Source organism: Girardinichthys multiradiatus, chromosome Y (genome assembly GCF_021462225.1).
Source record: "Girardinichthys multiradiatus isolate DD_20200921_A chromosome Y, DD_fGirMul_XY1, whole genome shotgun sequence".
NCBI lineage: Eukaryota > Metazoa > Chordata > Actinopteri > Cyprinodontiformes > Goodeidae > Girardinichthys > Girardinichthys multiradiatus.
In genome coordinates, this window is record NC_061818.1 from 9,733,301 (window position 1) to 9,758,017 (window position 24,717).

The 24,717-nt window shown below is 39.9% G+C and overlaps 1 protein-coding gene across 1 annotated transcript in view; it reads left to right on the forward strand.

Annotated features, from left to right (window-relative positions):
* The first annotated feature begins 10,575 nt into the window (after positions 1–10,575).
* Positions 10,576–24,717, forward strand: part of LOC124863865 (rho GDP-dissociation inhibitor 1-like) — a 31,401-nt gene continuing 17,259 nt past the window's right edge. The window contains exon 1 of the mRNA XM_047358397.1: positions 10,576–11,057. Coding sequence (XP_047214353.1) covers positions 10,985–11,057 — 73 coding nt within the window. The 5' untranslated portion in view covers positions 10,576–10,984. The remainder of the gene's footprint in view (positions 11,058–24,717) is intronic.

Sequence of the window (24,717 nt, forward strand, 5' to 3'; positions counted from 1 at the left end):
TTGATGCCTCAGAGGCCACCAGCCTTCCTTCAAGCCTGAGAGATTGATGCTTAGCACAACAGTCACCCCCATGTGAAATAAGTGTAAACCAAAATATTGTGGTTTGTAGTTTAAGACTTTTAAAGTTATTTTCTGTGTTTGTGCTTACGTTTAAATACGGCAGGATTTCTTCAAATAAAAGTCGTTTTCTGCATAAAAAAGACATTATTTATAATTCCCTCCCTTGAAATGTAACAAAACAAGACAGGGACCAGGTTTAGTTTGGCTATAGCGGTAAATCATTAATCAGGTTTCTGTCTGTTTGGTTTGTCACTCCATCACCTTTACATTGAAGGGTAATTTCTGCTTTGGGCTCCTGCTGTTGAATTATAAGAGATTTGAGATTCTTTATTTCTTTCAAGTTAGTTTTTGAGTGTTTAAGTTCAAATATTGGTTAATGTGACTATATTTTGTAGTATGTGTGTGTTTTGAACTGAGAGAAATATGTTATTTATTCATTTTGGGGACCTGTTTTAACTTAAAGAAAATCGTCTGAACTCATGCATAGTCAAAGGCCTTTTATATCAAATTATCACGTCTTTTTCTGTTTAACATGCACAGATTGCATTACTCCTGAGAGCGAATGCTAGATTGATACTTAAGGTATGAACATATCTTCGGTAAATCCCCGCTGAAGGTTTGGACCATTTCGTGAAAGTGTGAAGATCTCCGTGTCATGAAGCTTTATGTAAATGAAATTTTGGAAGAACATTGTACTAATTTATGTTGGTCAGAAACAGAAAATTTAATGTTTGATTTTTATGTCTGTTTGTCCTTAGTCAACAGTATCAAGATTTTGTGCACTTCACTGTTAAACCATTGATTTTTAGGGTACATGGTGGCGCAGTTGGTAGCACTGTTGCCTTGCAGCAAGAAGGTCCTGGGTTCGATTCTTGGCCTGGGGTCTTTCTGCATGGAGTTTGCATGTTCTCCCCATGCATGCGTGGGTTCTCACCGGGTACTCTGGCTTCCTCCCACAGTCCAAAGACATGCCTGTTAGGTTAATTGGTCACTCTAAATTGCCCTTAGGTGTATGAATGAGTGTGTGCATGGTTGTTTGTGTGTTGCCCTGTGGACTGGTGATCTGTCCAGGGTGTACCCTGCCTCTTGCCAATAGACTGCTGGAGATAGGCACCAGCTCCCCCGTGACCCACTATGGAATAAGCGGTAGAAAATGACTGACCATTGATTTTTCTTTTCTTTGTCATCCTATTCTATAGAACATAAAAACGCCTTTTGTGATTTAATAATAAAGTTGGAAAGTATCCATTACAAAAGTTACTTGTACATTTTTATTGGAGACCGTAAACAGTAAGCATTAAAAAGTTAAGATTTCAAAAGTGAAACTCATTGATTCATTACACTCCGTGGGATATAGTTCAAGTGATTACTTCTATTAACATTGACGAATATTGTTTACAGGTGATGAATTCCCAAAATTCATTTTCCAGAAAATTTTATTATTCCATAAGAACATTTAAAATACAGATTTTAAGTCAGAAATGTAATGTCCACAAAAGGTCACTGCAAAAGAAGCTGGCTATATTCTAGCAATGAAATGTTTAGTGGAAGGAAAAAGGGGGGTTAAAAGGGGGGCATAAGCAACAGATACCTATAGCTTTAGGAAAATTGTAAAGAATAGTCCATTCCAGAGTTTGTGGGTGATTCACAAGGTGTGGACTGCAGCTGGAACCCTTAAGGTCCACCACACAGATGTATCCACATCTTGCCTATACTATAGCCTATACTTCTAAATCCAATACAGGTCTTTCCATAACTACTAATTAAATATTTTGAAATTCAAGTATTAATTAAAAAGGACCCTTAAAAAGGATCATCTATTTGTTCATAGAGAATCTTTTTAAAACCCATCATGCCACTAGAGAGAGCACAAGTACCACCTTTGTGTCATAGCTTGAAAACCATAGAAGATTATCTTAATTTTCATATATTTGTACAATCTTCAGGGTGTTGTTGACTCTTTTTAAAAAATCAAAATTTAAGATAAAAAGTCATTTAAAGTATGAGAAGAGTTTCAATGGCAAGCATAACATTATGCTTCAAAGCAGGTGAGTCAGAACACTGGTGGAGCTATCAAATCTGACCTAATCTCCATTCAAACAATCTGTTTTATTAAAATTTAATGTTCCACAAAATTAAATGAATAAATTAATATATGAAAATGGCAAGAGAAATCCTTATAGTCATAATTTTTTATAACAATCCATATAAATATATAAAATAAATGTAAATGTCTGTTCAAAATAGGAAAGATGAGAAAATCTTATTCAGGTGTGTTGATGTACTCATATTAATCTAGCTCATATCTACAGTCAGAGAAACCATTTAAAAGTGTTTAACTCCTGAGACAGTGATAAACTCGTTTAGAAAACTGCAGAGATGACTCGTCTCCATAAAAACAGTTGATCTTAAGGCTTTTGTGCACATCTTTACCAGGGACCCAAGAACTGAAGGATATTACTTAAAATTTTAAAGTATACTACACCCCTCCCATGCTTCTTTATGTTATGGGCTTTTTTATCTTGGATCAACATCCAAGATGGCAGCCTCTGTCCTTTTATCTTCAGGTCAGGGCTGCAGAGCACTGTTTGCAAAAACCTATCGCCACATAGGCAGTTTCCTCCCCCAGGCTGTCTCTATGAGAAACACTAAACAGTCAGAGTACCCAGATCAACATCATGCATATTTACACTAATTTAACTACACATTTCTCTTTTGCAAAACACTATATATACTTTTTTTTAAAAACTTTTCTTTTTACTTCCCATTTTACATTTAAAATGTCCTCATTGAGAGCAAAGTGTAACCAAAGTCAAATTCCTCGTTTGTGGGCACAAACTTGGTAAATCTAAGCTGATTCTGATTCTAAGGAGTAACTGAATTCTGCCATTTGGCAACAAATGACAGTGCCATGTTTTCTTGTCACTTGTCTGTTTGTGTTTCCATTTTGATCATGCAGTAGCGGTCAGTGTTTGATAAAAACATTGTGCTGGAGGCTGTTGGTGTAAATCAATATAGTTCAGACTCAGTCCTTCTTATCTGATTCTCCATCTGTTTATCTGTTAAAAGGAGCAGTGATGCAGAAGCTGTCTAATCATAGTACATTGTTACCAAATATCTCTAATAGTAGATTAGGTGTAATTTGTCAACCAAGACAGCTGGCTACAGTCATGTAACAAATCAGGCCACACTGTTAAATAATTGGTTCTTTATTAAGAAATGTCCACATATCAATGTCCTTTTTTGGTATTTGAAAAAGAAAGTGATTTATTTGTGCTTAAATGACAAAACTAACCATTTTAAATGTCAGACCAAACAGAAAGTGTGTGACAAAGGAAGAGTGCCAGGCCTTTTGCCAATTTGTTCTCCTCTTGTTGCTACAACAAACATGCTGGATCTACTGTGCTGCTTACCTGTTTCTCTTCTGCATCCTACGATGACAGAGAAGATGACAGTAGTAGAGAGCTCCTGTCATCCAGTGTCTAGGTGTGCGAAAAGTCCGAAATATAATCCAAACAACGGGTAGGCTACTACACAACATAACTCTGTACTATAATATTCAGGCACTTTCAGTAAGATTTTAAATCCAGACTAAAGCCAGTGTTTCAGACTGACTCCCAGTGCATCCCTGGAGAAAGTGACACAACCCATCACTGTATGTTATTAAAATGATGTTCTAATAATGGGATTCAGTTTATTAAAGAGCTAAATAACTGAAGTGAAAATGGTTGAATTGTGTATATTTTTGACTCTTTCTGTGTACATTTCAAAGATCAGTTTAAAAACATGTTAGCAGACACAAAAAGTTAGTTTCACATCCAGCAGTGACAATCACATAGACAACCTAATCAACTCTATGGGAAGGAGACGTGTTGCACTGTGTGGGGCCAGTGGTGATCACACCAAATACTGACTGGTTTTCATGACTCCTGTCATCTGCAGAAATACTCGGATGATTCTGCAGTTGTGGGGTGGATCAGAGATGGACAAGAAGCTGAGTACAGGAAGGTGGTGGACCGCTTTGTGGCATGGTGTGGAAACAATCATCTCATCTTGAACGTGACTAAAACAAAGGAGATGATTGTAGATTTTAAGAGAAACAGGAATAAGTCGAAAACTATTTCTATCATGGGAGAGGAGGTGGAGGTGGTGGAGGAGTATAAATACCTCTGTGTTCACCTGGACAACAGACTAGAGTGGAGATGCAACTGTGAAGCCATCTACAAGAAGGGACAGAGCAGACTGTACTTCTTGAGGAAGCTTAGGTCCTTTGGTGTTTGCAGCAAGATGCTGCATATCTTCTATAAGTCTGTTGTGGAAAGTGTGATCTCTTCTGCCATCATTTGCTGGGGAAGCAGCATCAGAACCAGGGACTTAAAAAAGCTCAACAAGCTGATAAAGAAGGCTGGCTCTGTTCTGAGGACTCCTCTGGAACCTCTGGAGATCATTGTGGAAAGACGGATTCTTCATAAAATGAAGAACATTATGGAGAACTCTGAGCATCCTCTTCATGAGACTGTCCTACAACAACAGTGTCTTCAGTCAGAGGCTTGTTCAGATCTGCTGTAAGACGGAGCGCTACAGGAGATCCTTCCTGCCCACAGCCATCAGCATCTACAACGGCTCTTTGAAGAAACCTTTATAATGAGCTACAACAACATTTAATTTCCCTTTGGGATTAATAAAGTATTTTTGAATTGAATTGATTGCCTTTTATTGGGGCCAGCCTAAGGCACACCTTTGCTATAATCAAGCTGTCTCATCAGCATCCTAATATGCCACACCGGTGAGGTGGAGGGATTATCTCGACAAAGGAGATGTTCTCACTATCACAGATTTAGACAGATTGGGGAACAATATTTGAGAGAAACAGACCTTCTGTGTACATAGAAAAAGTGTTGGATCTTTTGGTTTAGCTCATGAAAAACAAGTCCTGTGTTTATATTTTTGTTAATTGTAGTTGGCCAGGCCGGTGTTGATAAACTTTTTCCCCTAATGAATTGAATCATCATTTGAAAACTGCTTTTTGGTACTCAAGTTATCCTTATCCAATACTAAAATTTATGTTTTTTTTTCAGTGTAGTTTGCTTAGGAACTAGCCTAATGTTAGCATGTTTCCTCTTTGTTTTAATATGTCTCATTGATATTTTGCCATATTTTCCTGTGATTCCAGTTAATCGTGTGTTGACAAAACTTACAGAAGAAGTTACAGCGACGGTGGCAGGGGTAGTAGCAGTTCATCCTGTAACTGGTGGGTTGCCGGTTTGAAGCCCTGCTCTGTCTGTCTCAGTCGTTGCGTCATTGGGGAAGAAACGTCACCGACCTTGCCTGCTAAAGTGCTATACAAGTGCAGGCCATTTACCATTTATAGCTCCTAATTTAATAAATTTAGCGATTTAACCTAAAAACTGTAAAATTTTGCAAACATTTCAGCTGCTTTCTATGCATCTCTCATACTCGAATCCCTAAACCTAAACAAAATAATTTAAAAACGCCTTTATGGGGATCCCAGATCAATAAGTGCTGTTTTTCTGGTTAAAATATTCCAGCAGTTTTGTAAGTTTCAACTTTCCATTGGAATTAATGGGAATTTGTGAGAATTAAGTCAAATAATTGAAATTTCAAATATTAAAGGGTGGCCCTTAACTGGGATTTTAAAAATAATAGGACAAAATATATTTTAGAAAAATCTTGAACCAAAGCAACTAGTTTGTTCACCTGAGCTTGTCTCTAATTCCTCAGTCACATGGACACTGCTTACTGCAAGCCATGCCCCCATACACACATAATGCCTTGCTCCATCACATGCACGAATAATTTCTAGAACTCCTATTATAACATATCTTTAAACGACCTCAAATTTAAAGTTAATTCCCCCAGAAAAGCCCACTGATTTGGAATCAATGGAAGGTTTCCAACTCAGAATATTTCCTAAATTTTCCAACTTGACTTCCAATGGAAAACTTATTGGAAATTCTCCCATCTATTTGTAACCCTAGTTGTTTTTGCAGACAATGGCATACAATTGTTGTTTTGCAGGCATTTTAGTCTGAGTGATGTATTTATCCATATAGGATTTAATATGTGCAAGGTTAAGGCTGCTCTAATGATAAAGCATGTACTGGTGCTGCAATATGAAGGGTCCTAAATTAATTTTGTCAATACTTGTAGATCACTAGTTTTACTGGAAAGAGTCCAATAACTCTTGTTTGTATCAAACATATGGACCTTAACAGGAAGGTGAAATAGGGAAAACAAAGGATGAATGGAAAATAAATTCTGATTTCTAGGGTGGTATTGAGCTTGTGTTTGATTCATACTGATGAGTTGGGTCATACTTTCCACATAAACAAAGAAGTGCCTTTCTCCACACTATATGCTCTTAGAAAACCATTAGGACCCTGCTTATGCATGCAGCCCAAATTTATTGCTTACATTCTGATTGTGTGTGTGCATGTTTGAGATAAAAAGCAATTACCATAGCTCACGTAGCGCCTAATGGAAATTTACTGCACCAAATCAATGGAGATTAAACCTGCAAACCCATGTGACATTGGTTTGTGAAGCCACGTTAAGGCTGGATCATGGTGCGGCAGGTTTGCATTTCCTTTGTTAATTTACAGTTCATTTTACTGCTGTTTTATTGAAAAATCCAAAAAGATTATTAAGACTTTTGGGATTTTCCACTAGCAAAGAATTATACAATTTTTCTTTTAACTTTGTACAGCTAATTTGTATGTTTAGAAAGATTAATTTTAAGAAAAATATGAAGTAACCTTCATTCACTCCTCTGATCATTTAGGGACAAAAAGGCTGATTTAGGATTTAAAAGGCCTTAACATCCTGGCTGACCATGCTGACAACTGACAAAAAATTTTACATTTCAAACAATTTTAAGACAACTGTAATTCCAACATAAAAGTCTTTACTCTAGACTAACCTAAATGAGGTCATCTTATAGTGTTATGAAAACAAAAGTCCATTAAATCATCCTGCTTAGTATTTTGTCTGAGTTTTCCTGTTTAAAGAGAAACGTGGTGAATGATAAACCCTGGGGGGCCACTCTTTATATCACCATCTGTATTTGGCATGTTAAAGCACATGCTTTATGGATCTCAATAACCCCGCTGGGACCCACAGCTTCTGCTGATTTATGTTTTCATAATGTAACATGAATGTAATCACTTTACAGCATCTCCCCAGGGAAACTAGCTGAGGAGGGCAATCACTATGTGTAAACAGAGGAATATTAACTCAGTCTGACTAAAATCATTTAGATCCAAAAGCTAATTTTTATATGGACATGAAGTGTGACATCAGAAGAAACAAAAATGTATTTAGAATATAAATCGGTGTCTGCTGTTCTTATTTTAGAAATACATATTTCTTTAGAACAATCTGCATGTTGCACACAGTGTTGTTTTGTTTTTGCTATGTGTGCACTTCACGGTGAAGTAATGTGTATATTGTATGCATGCCCTCTATCTTAATCCCTTATCCTTACCAATCCAACCTGAAAGCTTCTGTTGAGTTCACGAGGAAAACAGACTGACAGGAAGCAAAACATAAAGGCAACATTATGACATCGTAGATATATTAATCAGCGCAAATCTTCCTCAAGCATCATTTGAAAACATTATGAATATGACAGCAGGCAGCACTTCTTATTGGGTAATGACAGGTAGCAGAAACATCTCAGAGGATTGAGTTACCATGGCAATGCTTTGAGGAGAGCTGCCCACAGTAGTGACAATACTGTTCTGAATAGATGAATTTTCTTAAGAGACATTCCCCTAGCTTACTATCTCTGGAGGTCAGAAGGGAAGTTCTGTTTTTGTACAATTTATAACAAAACCAACTCTCACAGTTGAAAACAGGAAGATGCTGGTGTGTTGCGGTCCATATTTAACCAGGTTGGAATTAATTGTTTATTTGTACAATGTCGTGTGTGTTCAAAATTATAGAAGTCCAAAATCACTGACCATGTCAATCACTGTTCTTGGAGGGATCTACATTTCTACATGACTAAAAGATTACCAGTAGGTGTAGTAGAGTAATAAAAAACTAACAGACCAAAACATCATGCATGCTGCTGATTCTATACATGTGTCAAACAGCTGGTGCTTATTTACTGATAAAGGCAAAAAATATTGTACATGCTGATTATAGTGAATTCCTATCTGAAAACGTGGGTAAATCCGCTTGTTTTTGACATTGCTAGTATAACCCAGAAGGTTTTAAATACCTTACACCTTGCCAACCAAAAGGCAATTCAAAGAACCTATAAGGTCACTGATGCGTAACTCCAGCTGTCATTAGACGAGAGGTGTGGTACACCTTGGATAGGTTCCCAAGGTTCACAGGACAACACAAAGGCACACAGCACAAACAACCATGCATGCACACACTCATAGCTAAGGATAATTTACAGAGTCTAATTAACCAAACAGGACTCTGGGAGGAAGCAGGAACCATGTATGAATAAAAGATTATTTAAGCCCCTGCTGAAAGAGCCTTCTTGCTTCCAGGCAACAGGGCCAACTATTGCTTCACCGTGCACTCTGCATCACCATTATTTACCGTGTAATTAAAACTTAAACTTGTCACAAAGGAAATAATCTATCTCTTTATGGTCTTAGACTGAGTCTATAAATAAAAACCGGAGATATTCTGTTGCAAAACACGATATAGGCTTACCAGAGGTGACCTGATAGGGAGATAATGTCACATTTGGGGGTCTGTCTAAGTTGCACATCAATTCATTCATTTTTCCATCTATCCAAGGATATGGGATTTGTCAAAACATTTTTCTCTTTAGAACATATTAGAGTTATTTGAAGTACGGTACATGCAGCATGTATGTTTATATGCTGCATTGCAAAAGTATTCACACTGGGTAAACTTTTTCTTATTTGGTCATGCTAATACCACAAATTTTGATTAATAGATTTTCTGTGTTAAACCAACACAAAGATGTGACTACTTGTAAAGGGTAAAAATATGATTCATGGTTTTCTAAATAGAAATTTAATAAGTGCATTGTGTATATGTATTTGGCCCCATTTGTTTAATTCCCCTTACTGGAAATTAGTAAAACCACTTGCCTTCAAAAGTAAATAGAGTCCACGTGTGTGTAATTTACTCTCAGTATAAATCCAGCTGTTCTGTGAAGGCTTCAGAGGTTTGATAGAGAGCATTTGTGAACGAACAGCATCACGAAGACAAAGAAACACCGCAGAGAGGTGGGAAGTAGTTAAAAGCAGAGTTAGGTTATAAAATGATATTCATAGCTTTGAATGTCTCACATAGCTGTGTTTAGTCCATCACCAAGACTGAGACGGAGGTTCACCTTCCAGCAGGATGGTAACCCTGAGGGCTGCCATTGAATGGTTTAGATCAAAGCATAATTACGTGTTAGAATGGCCCAATCACACGATGTTCACATATGCTCTCCTTCCAATCTTACTGAGCCTGAGTTATTTTGCAAGGAAGAATGGCAAAAATTTCAGCCTGTAGATGCTGAAAGTTGGTGGACCCCAAAATACTTTTTATCATGTTGCTTCCATTTAACAATTATGCGGTTCTTTGTTTTGGTCTCATCATACAACAAAACCCTGAAAATTATAATGAAGTTTCTGGCTTTAATGTGACAAAATGGGAAAAAAATTAAGGGGTATCCATAAAGAACCCTACATCCTACTGCTGTCTGCTAGAGCCTAAGTGAGACTGGGAATCTACCTCCCTTGGCATCCTACATGACAGCTGGATAACCTCTGAATGATGAATTAATGAGGCATGTGTGTGCAGACATGTGTGAAAAGGAGCGTCTGGTTGTCAACTGGGTGAGCAACCACATTTTGTATTCAACAGTACAACAACCTCTTTTATTTCTCCTGGGATGTCTTAAGAGAAGAAGGAGAGCGGAATGTGAAGAGAGAGAAAGTAATTTGACATTAAGAGGAAAAAGGGAAAGCCAATGAGAGACGTAGTTGTTGATAGGGTGTGGTCACCGAAGACAGAGAGAGATAACGTAGAGGATGAAGACAAGGAGCTGGAAGGGAGGAAATATGAGGTATAGATGCAGAGAGGGGGCACGACACAGTGATGGATGTATGGAGGAGAGAGTGAACCACACAGGAGAAGCAGAAAAAGTGGAAACCAACGCAGATATGCAAAAAGGCATGACTGAGAGTTTGGAAGAGGTGAGATGTGGAGAAAGAAAAAAAAGCAATGCGAGGAGTGAACTAGGGAGTGGAGGGAGAGAAAGACTTGAAGGGAGGAGGGGGGGGTAAAGGATGAGCTCATTGCAGTCGCTGGGCTGATGACACGAGGAGTGGAGGGAGGGGTTCGCTGCTTGTCTGCAAATCGATAGGCAACGTCTGAGTGCAGCACACACACACACACAGCTGCAGACAGCTCTGCCGGCAAAACCAGCATCTGCCTTCCTCTCAGAGGCTGCTGCAAGAACAAATGTCAAAATAAAAACAAAACTACACCTGATTGTGTTGAAGCCTTTAGATTTCTTTGTTTTACCCAATGAACTTCAGATAGAGAAAGAAAAAGCAGCAGACAGAGCCAGCTGATTCTCATGTCTGCTGCTTCCACCTCATCATTCCTCCGTCTCTCCCTCCCTCTTCACTCTCTCCAACTCACACATCCACACCCACACCCAAGGATACCCTCAGTGCTTCATTGTCGCTGTTTCCCACACACTGCTCCCTTTTTTCTCTTTCACTTTTTGCCCACCCTCTCCAACTACAAGCAAATTTATTGATGCTCTCTGGGGAAGAAATGCTCGCCTGACCCTGTTGCTGAGACTTCTTTGGATGCTCTTCGTTTCTCCATTCTTTCTCTCCCACGTTGCTGCTACCTGTGGAGGTCCCTCGGTTCTCCAGTTCAGCCGTCTACAGTGCAGAGAGGAACCATGCTGGGTTTGGATGTGTGTGAGTTCGGGGGTCAGGTGCTGGAGCTGCTGTGGCTGACCATGTGCTACAGAGGTGAGGCAAGAATAAGTTACTCTAATTCTAACGACTAAATGAATTTAACTGCATTTGCTTTGCTTCCATAATATCATTTTATTTTTGTTTGGATTGCTTCAAAAGGGTGTGGACAGTTTTATGTTTGCCAAAATTAACCATTGAAAGCCGTCAGTCAAAAGCATCCTGACCCTCTTAATTATTTTATTTAAAATTTGGCATTTTATAATAAAAACATGTGTGTAAGCATGCTGATACAGCATATGCAGGAGTCAAATTATGTCACCAACATCTGCTGTCACATCTAATGGTTATTCCTCCTTCTGTGTTTGCAATACACTCAACACAAGGAAGCTGCGTGTGTGTTCTCCTGGGTGTGTGTGTTTATGTGATATACTGCAGCAGTTGAGAGTAGCAGATGGAGAAATAATGCCGGGGTTCCCCCCTCTAACATAGATCTGGAGTATGACAGTGTGACTTTTGATCCTTTAAAGCAATTACAAAGAAAAAGGAGTAAGATGAGGTCATTTGACAAGAGATTGTTGAATAAGGGTGAGGGATCTTTATATAAGTGGGAATTAATTGAAAAACAAATGTCATGAGTTATCAAAGTAGATGAAGTTGCAACTATTACTGCGCACTAACCTTGGTGCGAGGTAGACTCAATTTAAAATGTCCCTTTTATAGTAAATCCAATTCCACCTCTTCCCTGGAGTGAGGGTTCTCCAGTCCTTTTGGTGATGTAAAGAGAGAGCGATATTGAAGTGCAATCTGGCTTTTTAGGACATGCTTTGAACAGAAGGCTCATAGTGCTTGAAAGCACATTAACAAAACTTAATTATTCTGTTATGTTTGCTACAACCAATATAATGTGTATTTTGATGTACAGAGCTGGTTAAAAGCTTACATGCACTCACCATGAGCTTGACTGTCATTTATTTTAAACTTTTCTTCCAGACTTGAATAATAATACGACCAATAACCTTAATGATTTATAACATCTGGTGCATAAATCTACATTATTGAGGATTGTCTCTAATTGTCACCAATTCAAATCTAAACATACATAACTTAACATAATCTCAAAGATATACATTCAACCCCAAAATGTTCTTTTTTGTAGCCAATGCTGGCTAAATATCTGACAGCTCTTCTTGACAAAATTGGTACAGTTCATTTTAATTTCTTGGCTTCCAGGAACCAAATGGCTTTTAAGCAAAGCCCATAAATTCTCAACAAGGTTGAGGTCGACTCCTTTCCAGAAGCTTAATGCTGCCTGCTTAGTTCTTTTCAAAGCCAGTTTTATTATATGATTAGGATCAAAATCATGTTGGAACACCTAATTGACTGCATGTTTCAACCATCTGACCCAAATGTCACCTTAAAGGTAAAAGGTAACTGGTGGTCAAGAACAACCTAGCAACCACCAAGGCTCAAACCAATCATAAATTATAAGATGCTAAAGCACAAGTGCCACTGTCCAAAGTGAAGTGACTTATCTTAGACTGAAATGATGCTGACAAAGATCTGAGAGTCTGCTCCAAAACCAACAGCTGCCCCCATGGAAAAACAGCTTTCTTTCCAGGAAACAGTGTTATCATCAGATGAGAAAAAGGACTGAGCTATTTGGCCACGATAGCAGAAAGGATTTTGAATAGATGGAACCCATCTCCTCGAGGGGCTGGACTCTCTTCTACTCTGGAGTGGCCCACGGGGAGAGGTGGCGGACTAGGGTGCGTTTGCTTGTTGCCCCCCAGCTCAGCTGTCTTGTGTTGGGGTTTACCCCGGTGGATGAGAGGGTCGCATCCCTACGCCTTCAGGTTGGGGAGAGGTCTCTGACTGTCGTTTCAGCCTACGTGGCGAGCGGTAGTGCGGAGTACCCGGCCTTCTTGGCGTCCCTGTCAGGGGTGCTGGATAGTGCCCCTCCAGGCGACTCCATTACTCTGCTGGGGGACTTCAACGCCCACGTGGGAAACGACAGTGACACCTGGAGAGGTGTGATTGGGAGGAATGGCCTCCCCGATCTGAATCCGAGTGGTGTTTTGTTACTGGACTTCTGTGCTAGTCACGGATTGTCCATAATGAACACCATGTTCAAACATAAGGGTATCCATCAGTGCACTTGGCACCAGGACACCCTAGGCAGGAGGTCAATGATCGACTTTGTTGTCGTATCATCAGACCTTCGGCCGCATGTTTTGGACACTCGGGTGAAGAGAGGGGCTGAGCTGTCCACTGATCACCACCTGGTGATGAGTTGGATCCGCTGGAGGAGGATAAAGCCGGACAGACTTGGCAGGCCCAAGCACATAGTGAGGGTCTGCTGGGAACATCTGGCGGAGCCCTTGGCCAGGGATGTATTCAACTCCCACCTCCGGGAGAGTTTCGACCAGATTCCGGAGAATGTTGGAGACATAGAGTCCGAGTGGACCATGTTCTCCACATCTATTGTTGATGCTGCCTGTCGCAGTGGCAATTCCCGAACCCGGTGGTGGACACCAGCAGTAAGGGACGCTGTCAAGCTGAAGAAGGAGTCCTTTCGGCTGTGGTTGGCTTGTGGGACTCCTGAGGTGGCTGATGGGTACCGTGAGGCCAAGCCTGCCGCGGCCCAGGCAGTGGCAGAGGCAAAAACTTGGGCCTGGGAGGAGTTTGGTGAGGCCATGGAGAAGGACTACCGGTTGGCCTCGAAGCAATTCTGGCAAACCATCTGGCGCCTCAAGAGGGGGAAGCAGTGCTTTGCCAACACTGTTTACAGTGGGGGTGGGAGGCTGCTGACCTCAACTGGGGACATTATTGGGTGATGGAAGGAGTACTTCGAGGATCTCCTCAATCCTGCCATCACGCATTCCCTGGTGGAAACAGAGGCTGGGGACTCGGGGTTGGACTCTTTCATCACCGAGGCTGAAATCACTGAGGTAGTTAAAAAGCTCTGCGGCGGCAAGACTTCGGGGGTGGATGAGAGCCACCCTGTGTACCTTAAGTCTCTGGATGTTGTGGGGCTGACCCAACATTGGGTGGTGGTTGGGGACAGTGCCTCTGGACTGGCAGACAGGGGTGGTGGTCCCCCTTCATAAGAAGTGTGACCGTAGGGTGTGTTCCAACTACAGGGGGATCACACTCCTCAGCCTCCCTGGTAAGTCCTATGCCAGGGTATTGGAGAGGAGAGTCGGGCCGATAGTCGAACCTCGGCTTCAGGAGAAGCAGTGTGGTTTTCATCCCGGCCGTGGAACACTGGACCAGTTCTATACCCTCGACAAGGTACTCAAGGGTTCATGGGAGTTTTCCCAACCGGTCTACATGTGTTTTGTGGACCTGGAGAAAGTATTCGACTGAGTCCCTTGTGATGCCCTGTGGGGGGTTCTCCAGGAGTATGGAGTCGGGGGCCCTTTATTAGGGGCCATCCGGTCTCTGTACAAGTGGAGCAGGAGTTTGGTTCACATTGCCAGCACTATGTTGGACCTGTTCCTGGTGCATGTTGGATTCCGGCAGGGCTGCCCTTTGTCACCGGTCCTGTTCATAACTTTTATGGAAAGGATTTCTAGGCGCAGCCAAGGGAAGGAGGGCGTCTGGTTTGGGGACCAGAGGATTTCGTCTCTTCTTTTTGCAGATGACGTGGTCCTGCTGGCCCCCTCTAGCCAAGACCTACAGCATGCGCTGGGGCGGTTCGCAGCTGAGTGTGAAACGGTTAGGATGAGGATCAGCTCCTCCAAGTCCGAGGCCATGGTTCTCGACTGGAAAAGGGTGGTTTGTCCTCTTCAGGTTGAAGGGGAGTTCCTGCCTCAAGTTGAGTAGTTTAAGTATCTCGGGGTCTTGTTCACGAGTGAGGGAAGAGCGGGAGATCGACAGACGGATCGGTGCGGCTGCCGCAGTAATGGGGGTGTTGTGGTGAAGAGAGCGCTGAGCTGAAAAGTGAAGCTCTCGATTTACCAGTCGGTCTACGTTCCTACACTCACCTATGGCCATGAACTTTGGGTCATGACCGAAAGAACAAGATCCCGGATACAAGCAGCTTAAATGAGCTTCCTCTGTAAGGTGGCCGGGCACTCCCTTAGAGATAGGGTGAGGAGCTCGGCCATCCGGGAGGGGCTCGGGGTACAGCCGCTGCTCCTCCACATCGAGAGGAGCCAGTTGAGGTGGCTCAGGCATCTATACCGGATGCCTCCTGGATGCCTTCCTCGGGAGGTGTTCAAGGCACGTCCCACCAAGAGGAGGCCCAGGGGACGGCCCAGGACACGCTGGAGGGACCATGTCTCTCGGCTGGCCTGGGAACGGCTTAGGCTCCCCCTGGAGGAGCTGGAGGAGGTGTCTGGGGAGAGGGACGTCTGGGTGTCTCTGCTGAGTCTGCTGCCCCCGCTACCCGGTCCCGGATAAGCGGAAGACGACGACGGCGACGCAAGGTGAAGCTTTCAAACCTAAGAACACTGTATCAGATGTCAAGCATGGTAGCATTATGCTGAGGGGCTGTTTTGCTGCTACTGATACAGGTGTATTCCACAAAGTGGATGGAATAATAAAGATGGAGGTTTACCTCAAATTCAACTCAAATTTACAACTTTCAAACTTAGGTACCAAATTCTTATTATTATTTCCATGCCCATGGTGAGTCTGCCTACAGTTCTGTAGGCAAACTCCTGCATTTCGCTTACATGACAAATACGGGCATAGTATCTATGTTGAACCTCGAAAAACTGGAAATATTCCTGGAGTTGATCTGGAGGGAGGCAGAATCTGTGTTCTCTATCAAGACAACCTCTGCACTCCATTATATATTTAATTTAGAAAAAAAGACACCCTCCTGCCTGTCAAAGTGTGTGGATCTCGTTGGCCTTCTGATATCTGATATTATTGGCTCTACAGCACCTGGTGAGGCGTGTAATCAATAATATTCTGCAATAATATTCAGACTGAAAACAGGCAGGGAATCTTGGTTAGAAGATAAGGATACAAAGCTAAAACTCATCTAGGGGTGGGTCACCCCAAAAGGTAACCAAAACTCTCTCTGAGGGATGGTGGGTGACAGGATAGTCAGGCCTTATAGACAGTGTCAGAAAACTCTGCTTTATTATGGGCTTCTGTTCAGGGCCATAATAAAACTAAGTATAGGATCCTGTATACAATATAAATACATTTATAAACCTAAACCTCTAGACTATAACCTTATTTCATTTGCTCCTGGGGAGGGAAGTGCAAAGGAATAAACAAAACAGGGTCGCTCATCCATCGTAAATGCTCTCTGGTCCATGGAAGACGAAGAAACCTGTGTGTGGTGGTGTGGTCAGATACCTTTGCAGGTCTTCTAGCACACAAACACTGATGTACATGGGTTTCAAATGGTCTAACGTGACACTTGGGTGCCTTTCACATCCCTGGAGTTGACTGGCGTTCATGAACTGGTTCCACACGGCATTGTTCACAATGAAGCGATCATCAGTGTGGGACGTCACCAAAGGATGTCCACTTCTATGCCGTTCTGTGACTCTTCCAGTTTCTCTGTATCACTGTTTCAACCTGCTGATGACATTAAATAGAATAAAAGGAGATTAAATAACAAAAGTTATTTAATCTCCTTTTATTCTATGCAGATGCTCTGTTTGTGCAATGATGAAGATTCATTTACATCAGCATGCACTCTATGTCTGTGTACAAAGCGTTAAACGTTCAGCCAATGATGCTCAAAAGATCATTATTTAAAAAGGAATTAGCAACAATTATGCCACGGTGGAAGTAACTTACTCTGGGAATTTTTTATGACATTCATCCTAACACGCATGCTCTATTAAAAACAGAGCACATCATTAGCGATGGACAGGAGTTGATATAAATGTCACTCCAGTTTTTCACATCTAGCCACATGTAAAACACATTCTTTTAGATATCCCAACATACTCGGTAAGAGAAGAAACTGATTGGCTGCAGCTTTAATCAATTTCTATCTTGTGCAATGAAATCTTACTCTCCCATACTTACATGTGAGTGTAATATATACCCTAATCATCTACAAACATTTGCTTTGGCTAATACTGCAGTCAATTGAGTAATGGGTGTTTAAGACATATCAAGCAGTGGTGCAAATCTATTCATCTATTAATCACCAGAGATGTGAAAAACAATATCTGCTGTTTTGTCTGTTTCTTCAAAAGTTAAACTAAATGCCATTGCAATCTTTTTGGTGTTTTTTTATTTCATTTTGTAGCTTTACCTCATCAGATAACATCATGGACACTTGGCAAGATAAAAATTGGAAAAAAAGGAGAGGAAGCAGTGGATTTTGATTTGAACGTAGGAGGTGATATGAGCAGAAGATAAATGATATGACTAAGAGGCAAAATGATTAAACTAGAAGAGAATGAGGGGGCAGAGCTCTAGAAAGGTTTGGTAAGAAAAAAAAGACAGACTGTTTAAAAAAAAGAAAGAAGATGGCCGGAGGACATTTGGAAGAAAGAAAGAGGATTGATGTGTGTGTTGCCAGATGCTTTTTAGAAGCTGTCAATTGTCAAAAACAATCGCCCACAGCCAGTATCACATCCTGAAAACAGGCTGAGTGACATCTTTGTCTATCCATCTTCATTTCTTTTTTATTAACTACTTGCATTGTTATATCCTACCTTCTCTTTTATTTGCAGAATAGAACTTGTAGTATTTTATCTGTTGCGTTTTTCTTTCTTCACTTATCTTTACCCTATTTTCCAGTCTCAGATTACAAACATTTACTCAGTCCCATGTTGACTTTGTCAGCTGTGTGTTTAAGAACCTAAGTGATCCGCTTCTTATCTCCTCTCTGCTCCATCACCTGGTGGAGATAAATGAGACTGAGTGGGTGAGCAGACACATACGAGACCAATCAAGTCAGTCAATTAGACAACCTGCTGTCTCATCAAGGCTGACTGAGCAGCTGAGGACATGCTACTGCTTGTGTTTGTTGGAAGCAGTCATTTCCTTCTTTAGCTCACTGACTGTTTCAGTCAATAGAGCACAGAGCACAGTAACAACAGCATAATTGCAGAAGACTTACATCATCTTAAAATCAAAGGTGGCTGGGTGAATAGCAACAACTTTTAATGCTGTTTTTATTTAACGAGAATTAGGTTCTACAACATGTTCTAGAAACATGATGTAGGAGCTCAGTTAAAAGCTAGTCAGAATTGTGCTAGTAGAGCATGTAAATGTTCTGCAAACTATATACACGCAATGTTCACACCATCTCACATTTGCATGAGACGGTTGTTTTCATCAGTGATTTATTGCTTTTTCATTAAAGACCAGTATCTACCTTGCTATGCATCATTTAATGAACTGAGGCTCATCAAACTATCCTTTTTCTCAGAATAGTTTGGTCGGGGAATTTCTCAGAATTGTTGCATGGCCACTGCAGCTGCGGGTTGATCTAGGACTTAGTCAGCCACATTTACAAAAAATCGGAAGTCCTAATGCTTTATTTTTTAAATCATTGCTGAGTCTAAGGCTCAAGGCTTAGGCTAGGATGCAACCACAAGTGTCTGTGTAACTAGTGGATGATACCTGTTTTGCAAAATAACGTTAACCAACATGCTGATGCTGCATTTGATATGTTGAATGAGCTGGGAATGACATCACACTAGACTCTAGTTAGAGAAAAAGTGTTTTGACTGAAAGTTGGAAAACACGAGGAAAATCCATCTACCAAATCCAGAGGAAACGTAGCATCATGATGCTATGAAATGGAAGGAAGTGGTTCCAGACTGCTGAGTGCACTCTGTAATGACACTCTGTACAGTTTTAATAATCTAAAGGAAATTTATATTTTTGACTTTTGATCATTTTGATGAGATTATTAAATAAAAACAAATGTTTGCAACTTCTGAAGACTAAAAATGAGCACACTGCTGTTGAGTTCCAGTTCATTTAAACCAGAGGTTGGCCAATATAATCAACTCAAAATTACTTGTGGACCAAAAGATTTCTAAAACAATTTATTAAAATCACAAAATAATTATATTGTAATTTTTTTTTCACCCGATTCACAATAAACTAAGCATGCATTAATAAATTAGACAAATAATTTAATCCAATTTTATTTGTAGGAAAGCAATGTGTAAATCATTGCTTTCTGACAAATCCTAAAAAGAGTTTTGCATGTTTGTCTTATTAAAAGAAAGGCATCCAAGTTTGCAAATTCTTTTGTATTAACAGCAATGACAATAGGGTTTGCGTCACTTTTCTTTAAAAATTCTTTCTGTATTTAGCCAAGATTAGCAAATTCATTAAAAGCAGATCAGGTTGTACCAAAGTCTGTTTTTGAGTAAAAGTTAATCGATATTGTGGTTATTAGAAGACAAATACCTAACATTCATTCAACGATAATTTTAATCTGTCGTTAATATTTTTGTCTGTAACTGAAACAAAAACTCTCTATCTTCATCAACCACCTGTACCGGGGGTCCAAATTTGTATCTTGAATAGGAGGCAAGAGTCGCATAAAATCAGACCAGGGACCGCAAATGGCCCACGGGTTGCACTTTGGACAGCCCTGATTTAAATGTTTTGTATTTATATCTGTTTTGAAATCTCACCTTAAAAACTTCTCAACACCCCAGTAGATTTTTTTATTTTGTGTTATTTCTTTATATAAGCTATAAGTTATATTTAAAGGACTGTACACAGTGAACTGGATCACTGCAGGAACCAGTACGTTTTAAGCAAGGTGCCATTCCTCTCTGGTGCCCCACTTCTGTGTCTGCTGATTACGGCTTGCTCCTAGCAAAACTAGACTGCTAGATTTCAAATGCTGAACATGTTGTTGTTCTTTTGCAAATTGTATTTGTTTATATTCTTTTATTGGTACTAGATCAGTTGCAGGACACAAAGACACGTAGAAAACAGTAGCTTTGGAAAATGGTAGCATTAGCACAAATGGCGAGAGCCTCTTGTTTCATAGCATTTCTTGTAGGAGTTTGTGTAAAACCAGGGTCTTGTGTTCCCATTTCTGAGAGCAAGTTTAACTTTTCATTTTTAGTTTTTCCGCCCTAAAAATTACCATCATGCTATTTTTTTTCACTTGAGCTCTAAAAGACACTTTCATTTCTCATGCTGTAAAACCTTTTATGATACTTTACTACTTGAATTGAATTTCTGAAATGTGAAAATTGTTTTTGATTGCAATTAACACATTATGAATTTTGATAATTGCAGTCGGAAACAAAATACGTTTTACAGTAATGTACCATTTTTTTTTATACATTCATGACCTTATAAAATGGATCTACTAAGATCCCAACTAAGGAGTGCTAAATTGCGTGTGTTTAAAAATTTGCAATTAGGATTTTGTGTGTGCTACTGGCTATCATCATGAAGAGTTTGGACACATTCAGGCATGAGCATAGATAGACCCCTAAGCACCTGCCCTTTTGCCCTGGATGAGAAAAGGGCCCTCTCTGCTGGAGCCCAATTGTTTTCTTAATTTATCAACATTTAAAAATAAAAATTACCCTCTCTGCCATCAAAAAGGGTTTTGATATTTGACAGGCATTTATTTCAGTGCACTGGCCCTCAACAACCCACCAAGCCCCCAACTTGCCCCTCCCTCATCTTGCTCCACTTTGCCATCATGCAGTGTGGAGCGCAGGACCAAACGGCTGCAGCTCCACACTTCTCTAATGACCCACATTAAACGGACTGGTAGACATGTCAATGCGAACCTTTCGTAGATCAGGTCTTAAATGTACAAAGAACATTTCAAACCTGTAGAGAATCACAATAAGAAACACAAAATGCGATTAGAGAAGTTACACGTTTATTTGTTTGGCGCTCAGACCCCAGAGGAAGACATGAATGCTGATAATGCATGAACTGAGGAACGTTTTAGGATTAGAATTAGAATTGTCTTCCCCTGGATCTGGTACTGGTGATGGAGAGGAGGCCTGATGGTAATAGAACTGAGAATCCGATGGAGGCAATGGGGTGGAGGAGGGTCAAAGCTCGATTGACAGCTGAGAGATCCATGGATGGGAGACTTTAAATGTGGAGCCTTGAAGGATCATTGGCTGAGGATTATTGCAAACTTGAAGTTGATTGGCTGGAGCGGAGATGCACAGAGAAGCCGTTGGGTGAAGCTATGGGAGGGGTGAGTCTCCCAGATTGAATTTTCGTCTTTACTCCATTTGAATAAACTAGGAAGCTAAACACAAAAGAATAAACTAATATGAAAAACAACCAGCAATGATGAGCACAGAAAGAGGAAGGACCTAAAGAACATAACTGGGAGATGATCAAAATACACACAAAAGAAAATCAGAACTCAAATACCTCTAGATCGTGATACCATGGAATCAGTGCCGACTACTCAAACATTATTTGTAAGCCCTAAACCATGTCTTATGCTTAGCAGTTATGGGGTGTGCTTCAGTACTGACAGATTGAAGCTTTCCTCAGATATGCTGCAGGTGAGACATCAATTATAAAGTTGGCCTGGCTCTACAAACCCTGCTGACATTCACATTCTCTTGCAATGCTGAATGCTGTGTTCATCATTCTTCCTTTATTGCCTTTTCTTTCATTGTAAACTCTGATAATGGCTTTACAGAGACCTTAAAAGCTTCCTCTTTATCTTCTGCTGTGTGTCTTTTTGTGTATGAGTGTGCATGTTACCTTTTCTCAGAGGTCTCGTTAAAATATTAGAGCAAAGCGGTGACAGCAAGACTCCAAGGACTATAAAAAAACTGTATATCAGCACTCAGGGCACAAACACACATGCACACTCCCACAAAGTCCCAACATAAAGAGAAAAAGGCATTTTCTGAAACAGTGAACAGTTATCTGAGCTAAGGTAGGAGGAGGCTTACAGAAAGTAATCATGAAACAAAAAGATGAGGAGTGCAGGGGTAAAAGGAGGCAGTTTAAATTTGTAAACTGACAGAATAATTCAACCTTTGTGTATATAAGAATGCCCCATGGATGTCAGTCATTTAAATGAGGGTTATTCCCGATTTCTTTATTTTGATAAACACTAAAAGTCATTCACTTCTCCTGAGTCCGATAAGAAGATGAAATGTAAAACTGTTTAAAGTTGCAGTGCAGCTTCATGAGGATTGGAAACAGAGTTTATCTTAAAGATTTGTCCAACAGTAACAGTCTTGTTCCTGTAATCCTGTACTGATAAAAAGGAAAGAAATGGGACTCATCCTGGCTTCGAGCTGTTGCCAGGCAACAAAAAAAAAGAAAGCTAGTAGAAACTGATCCAAAAATGGCATTTCAAAAATATGAAATGCAAACAAATGCAGTGCATGTCACTTATTAAATGCTGCACCTTTACTGACATATAGGGCTGGAGAAAAGGACAGATCATGATGAAACGAGATTCACTAGCATTTTGTTGCCTGTCTTCCCAGCAAATGCAACAGAGCCAGGGGTGGCAGAAGTGTCTATAATAGGATTTAAGCAAATCCATCTAAGACACTGCTTACATCATGCAGCAAAAGCCACATTTTGTAATGACAATGGCACTGGAAAAAAATATTCTGTTGTAAGGTTTCTAACAAACATCTTAAAATATGTTTATTAGAAAGAAAAAATAGTCTACAGACAATTCAAAACGTTTCTGATGTGATTTGTTTCAGGTTTAAGTCACTTAATCTACATTGTTAAAGGTTTTAATGACATTGTCATTTTTTGATCAGATCACACCTGGGTCAGAGAATATTTTGTATTTATTTAATTGGTATCGTCTGCACCACCATCATGCGGAGTCCCTCATGGCTCTTCATTTGGCCTTCTGCTATTTTCATTTTAATTACATTTTTAGGGAGTGCCAATTTAAACTGAAACGCAAATGATGCAATTATTAATATATATATTTTTTTGCTTTTAAAAGGAATGATGACAACTCACTACAAATGCTAAATGTTACAAATTGAAAAACAACAAGAAAGCCCACTTAAGTCAGAATTCTGACTGAGAAAATCGGAGCTCACAAGAACCCCTGGATTCAATGTCCTATGGCTATATTGATTGTATTGAAGGCTGGCAATGTTAATTACTTATTAGTACTTCTGATGTTGTGTATCTCTTTAAAGCAGTAGCACACATAAAGATAATTCTTAAAATGTTCCTTTTCTGTTCATTCACATAAAATGGTGAGTTCCTGAAATGTTTTTCTCTGTACTTCCTTTTTGATTATTATCTGAAGAAAGATAAATAGGGTTTAACTGCTTATCTATTTGGCTCTTTCAGCATATTGGCTCCATATTGCACCTGGTTTGCTTCATGTTTAAATTGTAAGTAGCTGTCAAAATATCCTCTGATTACCACATATGTCAGCTCAAGTACCATCATGCCTGGCTCAGGAAACATTTTGTATTCATCTAATTGGTATTAGATCCTCCTCTACTCACCTGTCATGTAGGGTCATGCAGTGACCAAGTGATACTTGGTCCTCCACTATTTTCTCAGTATCTGCAGCATGATACTTCGATTTTTGTGATTTTTATAAAAAGGAAGGAACTTTTCAATAGAACTAGTTCTCTTTCTAGTGAAAAAAATAATAAGATCCTGCTTATACCGGATGTCTGGGATAGCCAGAGCAAGCCGAGGAACCCCAAGTTTTGGAACCCAGTGTGGTTGCCCCAGATAATGAATGTAGTAAAGGTAGCTGATATAAAGTATTTGTTACCAGTTCTGACATTTTGCTTCTATTTAAATCAGTGGCACACATAATGCTGTAAAATATATAATATATTCATGAAAATGTTCCTTTTTCTGATATGACTAAAACTGAAAGACAAACATTACTGGCTTGTATTGCTAATAGTAGTCAACATCGCAACAAGATGTAAATGAAGCTGGTTTGTCTTCTCTTATTGCCAATAATTACCTGCGAAAATATGGAGGACAGAGAAGGAGAAGTCAGTATGAATAATTCATCCATAACCTGGATGTTGATGATTGTTTCTTTGACTTCTAATCTGTTATCGGTTAGATGAACCTCTTCATATTCTGTGTTCCTGTATGTGCTTTGTGTCAGTGTGTTTGAGTGCATGTACATTTTCTGCTCTCCGGTGAGCAGTGCTTCCTTTCTGCAACTTCCCCTGAAGCTGAACAGATTGCTGTATTGGTTTTCCCTAAATGTATTGGTTTAGCTGCAAACATTAGCAGATAGATACAGTAGATAGATGTTGTGAAATCTATCTTAGAAATGGTGCTAAAATTGCAGTTTGGTTCTATGTTTTGTAATAATGTGTGTTAAAAGCGAATATAGTTACATAATAATTTTCTTTATAACTTTGTCAGCAGCTAGAGGCTCAATAAACTATACTCTGGGGTACAACCTTCAATTTAATAGTGTTTATGTCTTAATTTGTATAAAATAGTTGGGGTTACAATTAAAATTAAAGTTCCATGTGTTTTATCGTGTTATTACAAGAACCGATCATAATCCTTCAGTTACTATTAAATCCCAAATTATGGCTGAAACAGATGGAGGGCCACGGTAACGCTCATTGTTTCAAGCAGTAAAGAAAGATTTTGTTCTCCATGTCGTTTTTATGTGGCAACAGTGTAAGTGACCAGTGTCTGGTTTAAAGTAGGATAAATATAATATAATTTTATATTTTTCAACTGTTTTATTATACTGAGCCCAGTTAAAAGACACAGCTTCATTTGCATTTTGCAAAGTTTGGGAGAAGTTTTCTCTCACACGTGTGCTTTAATG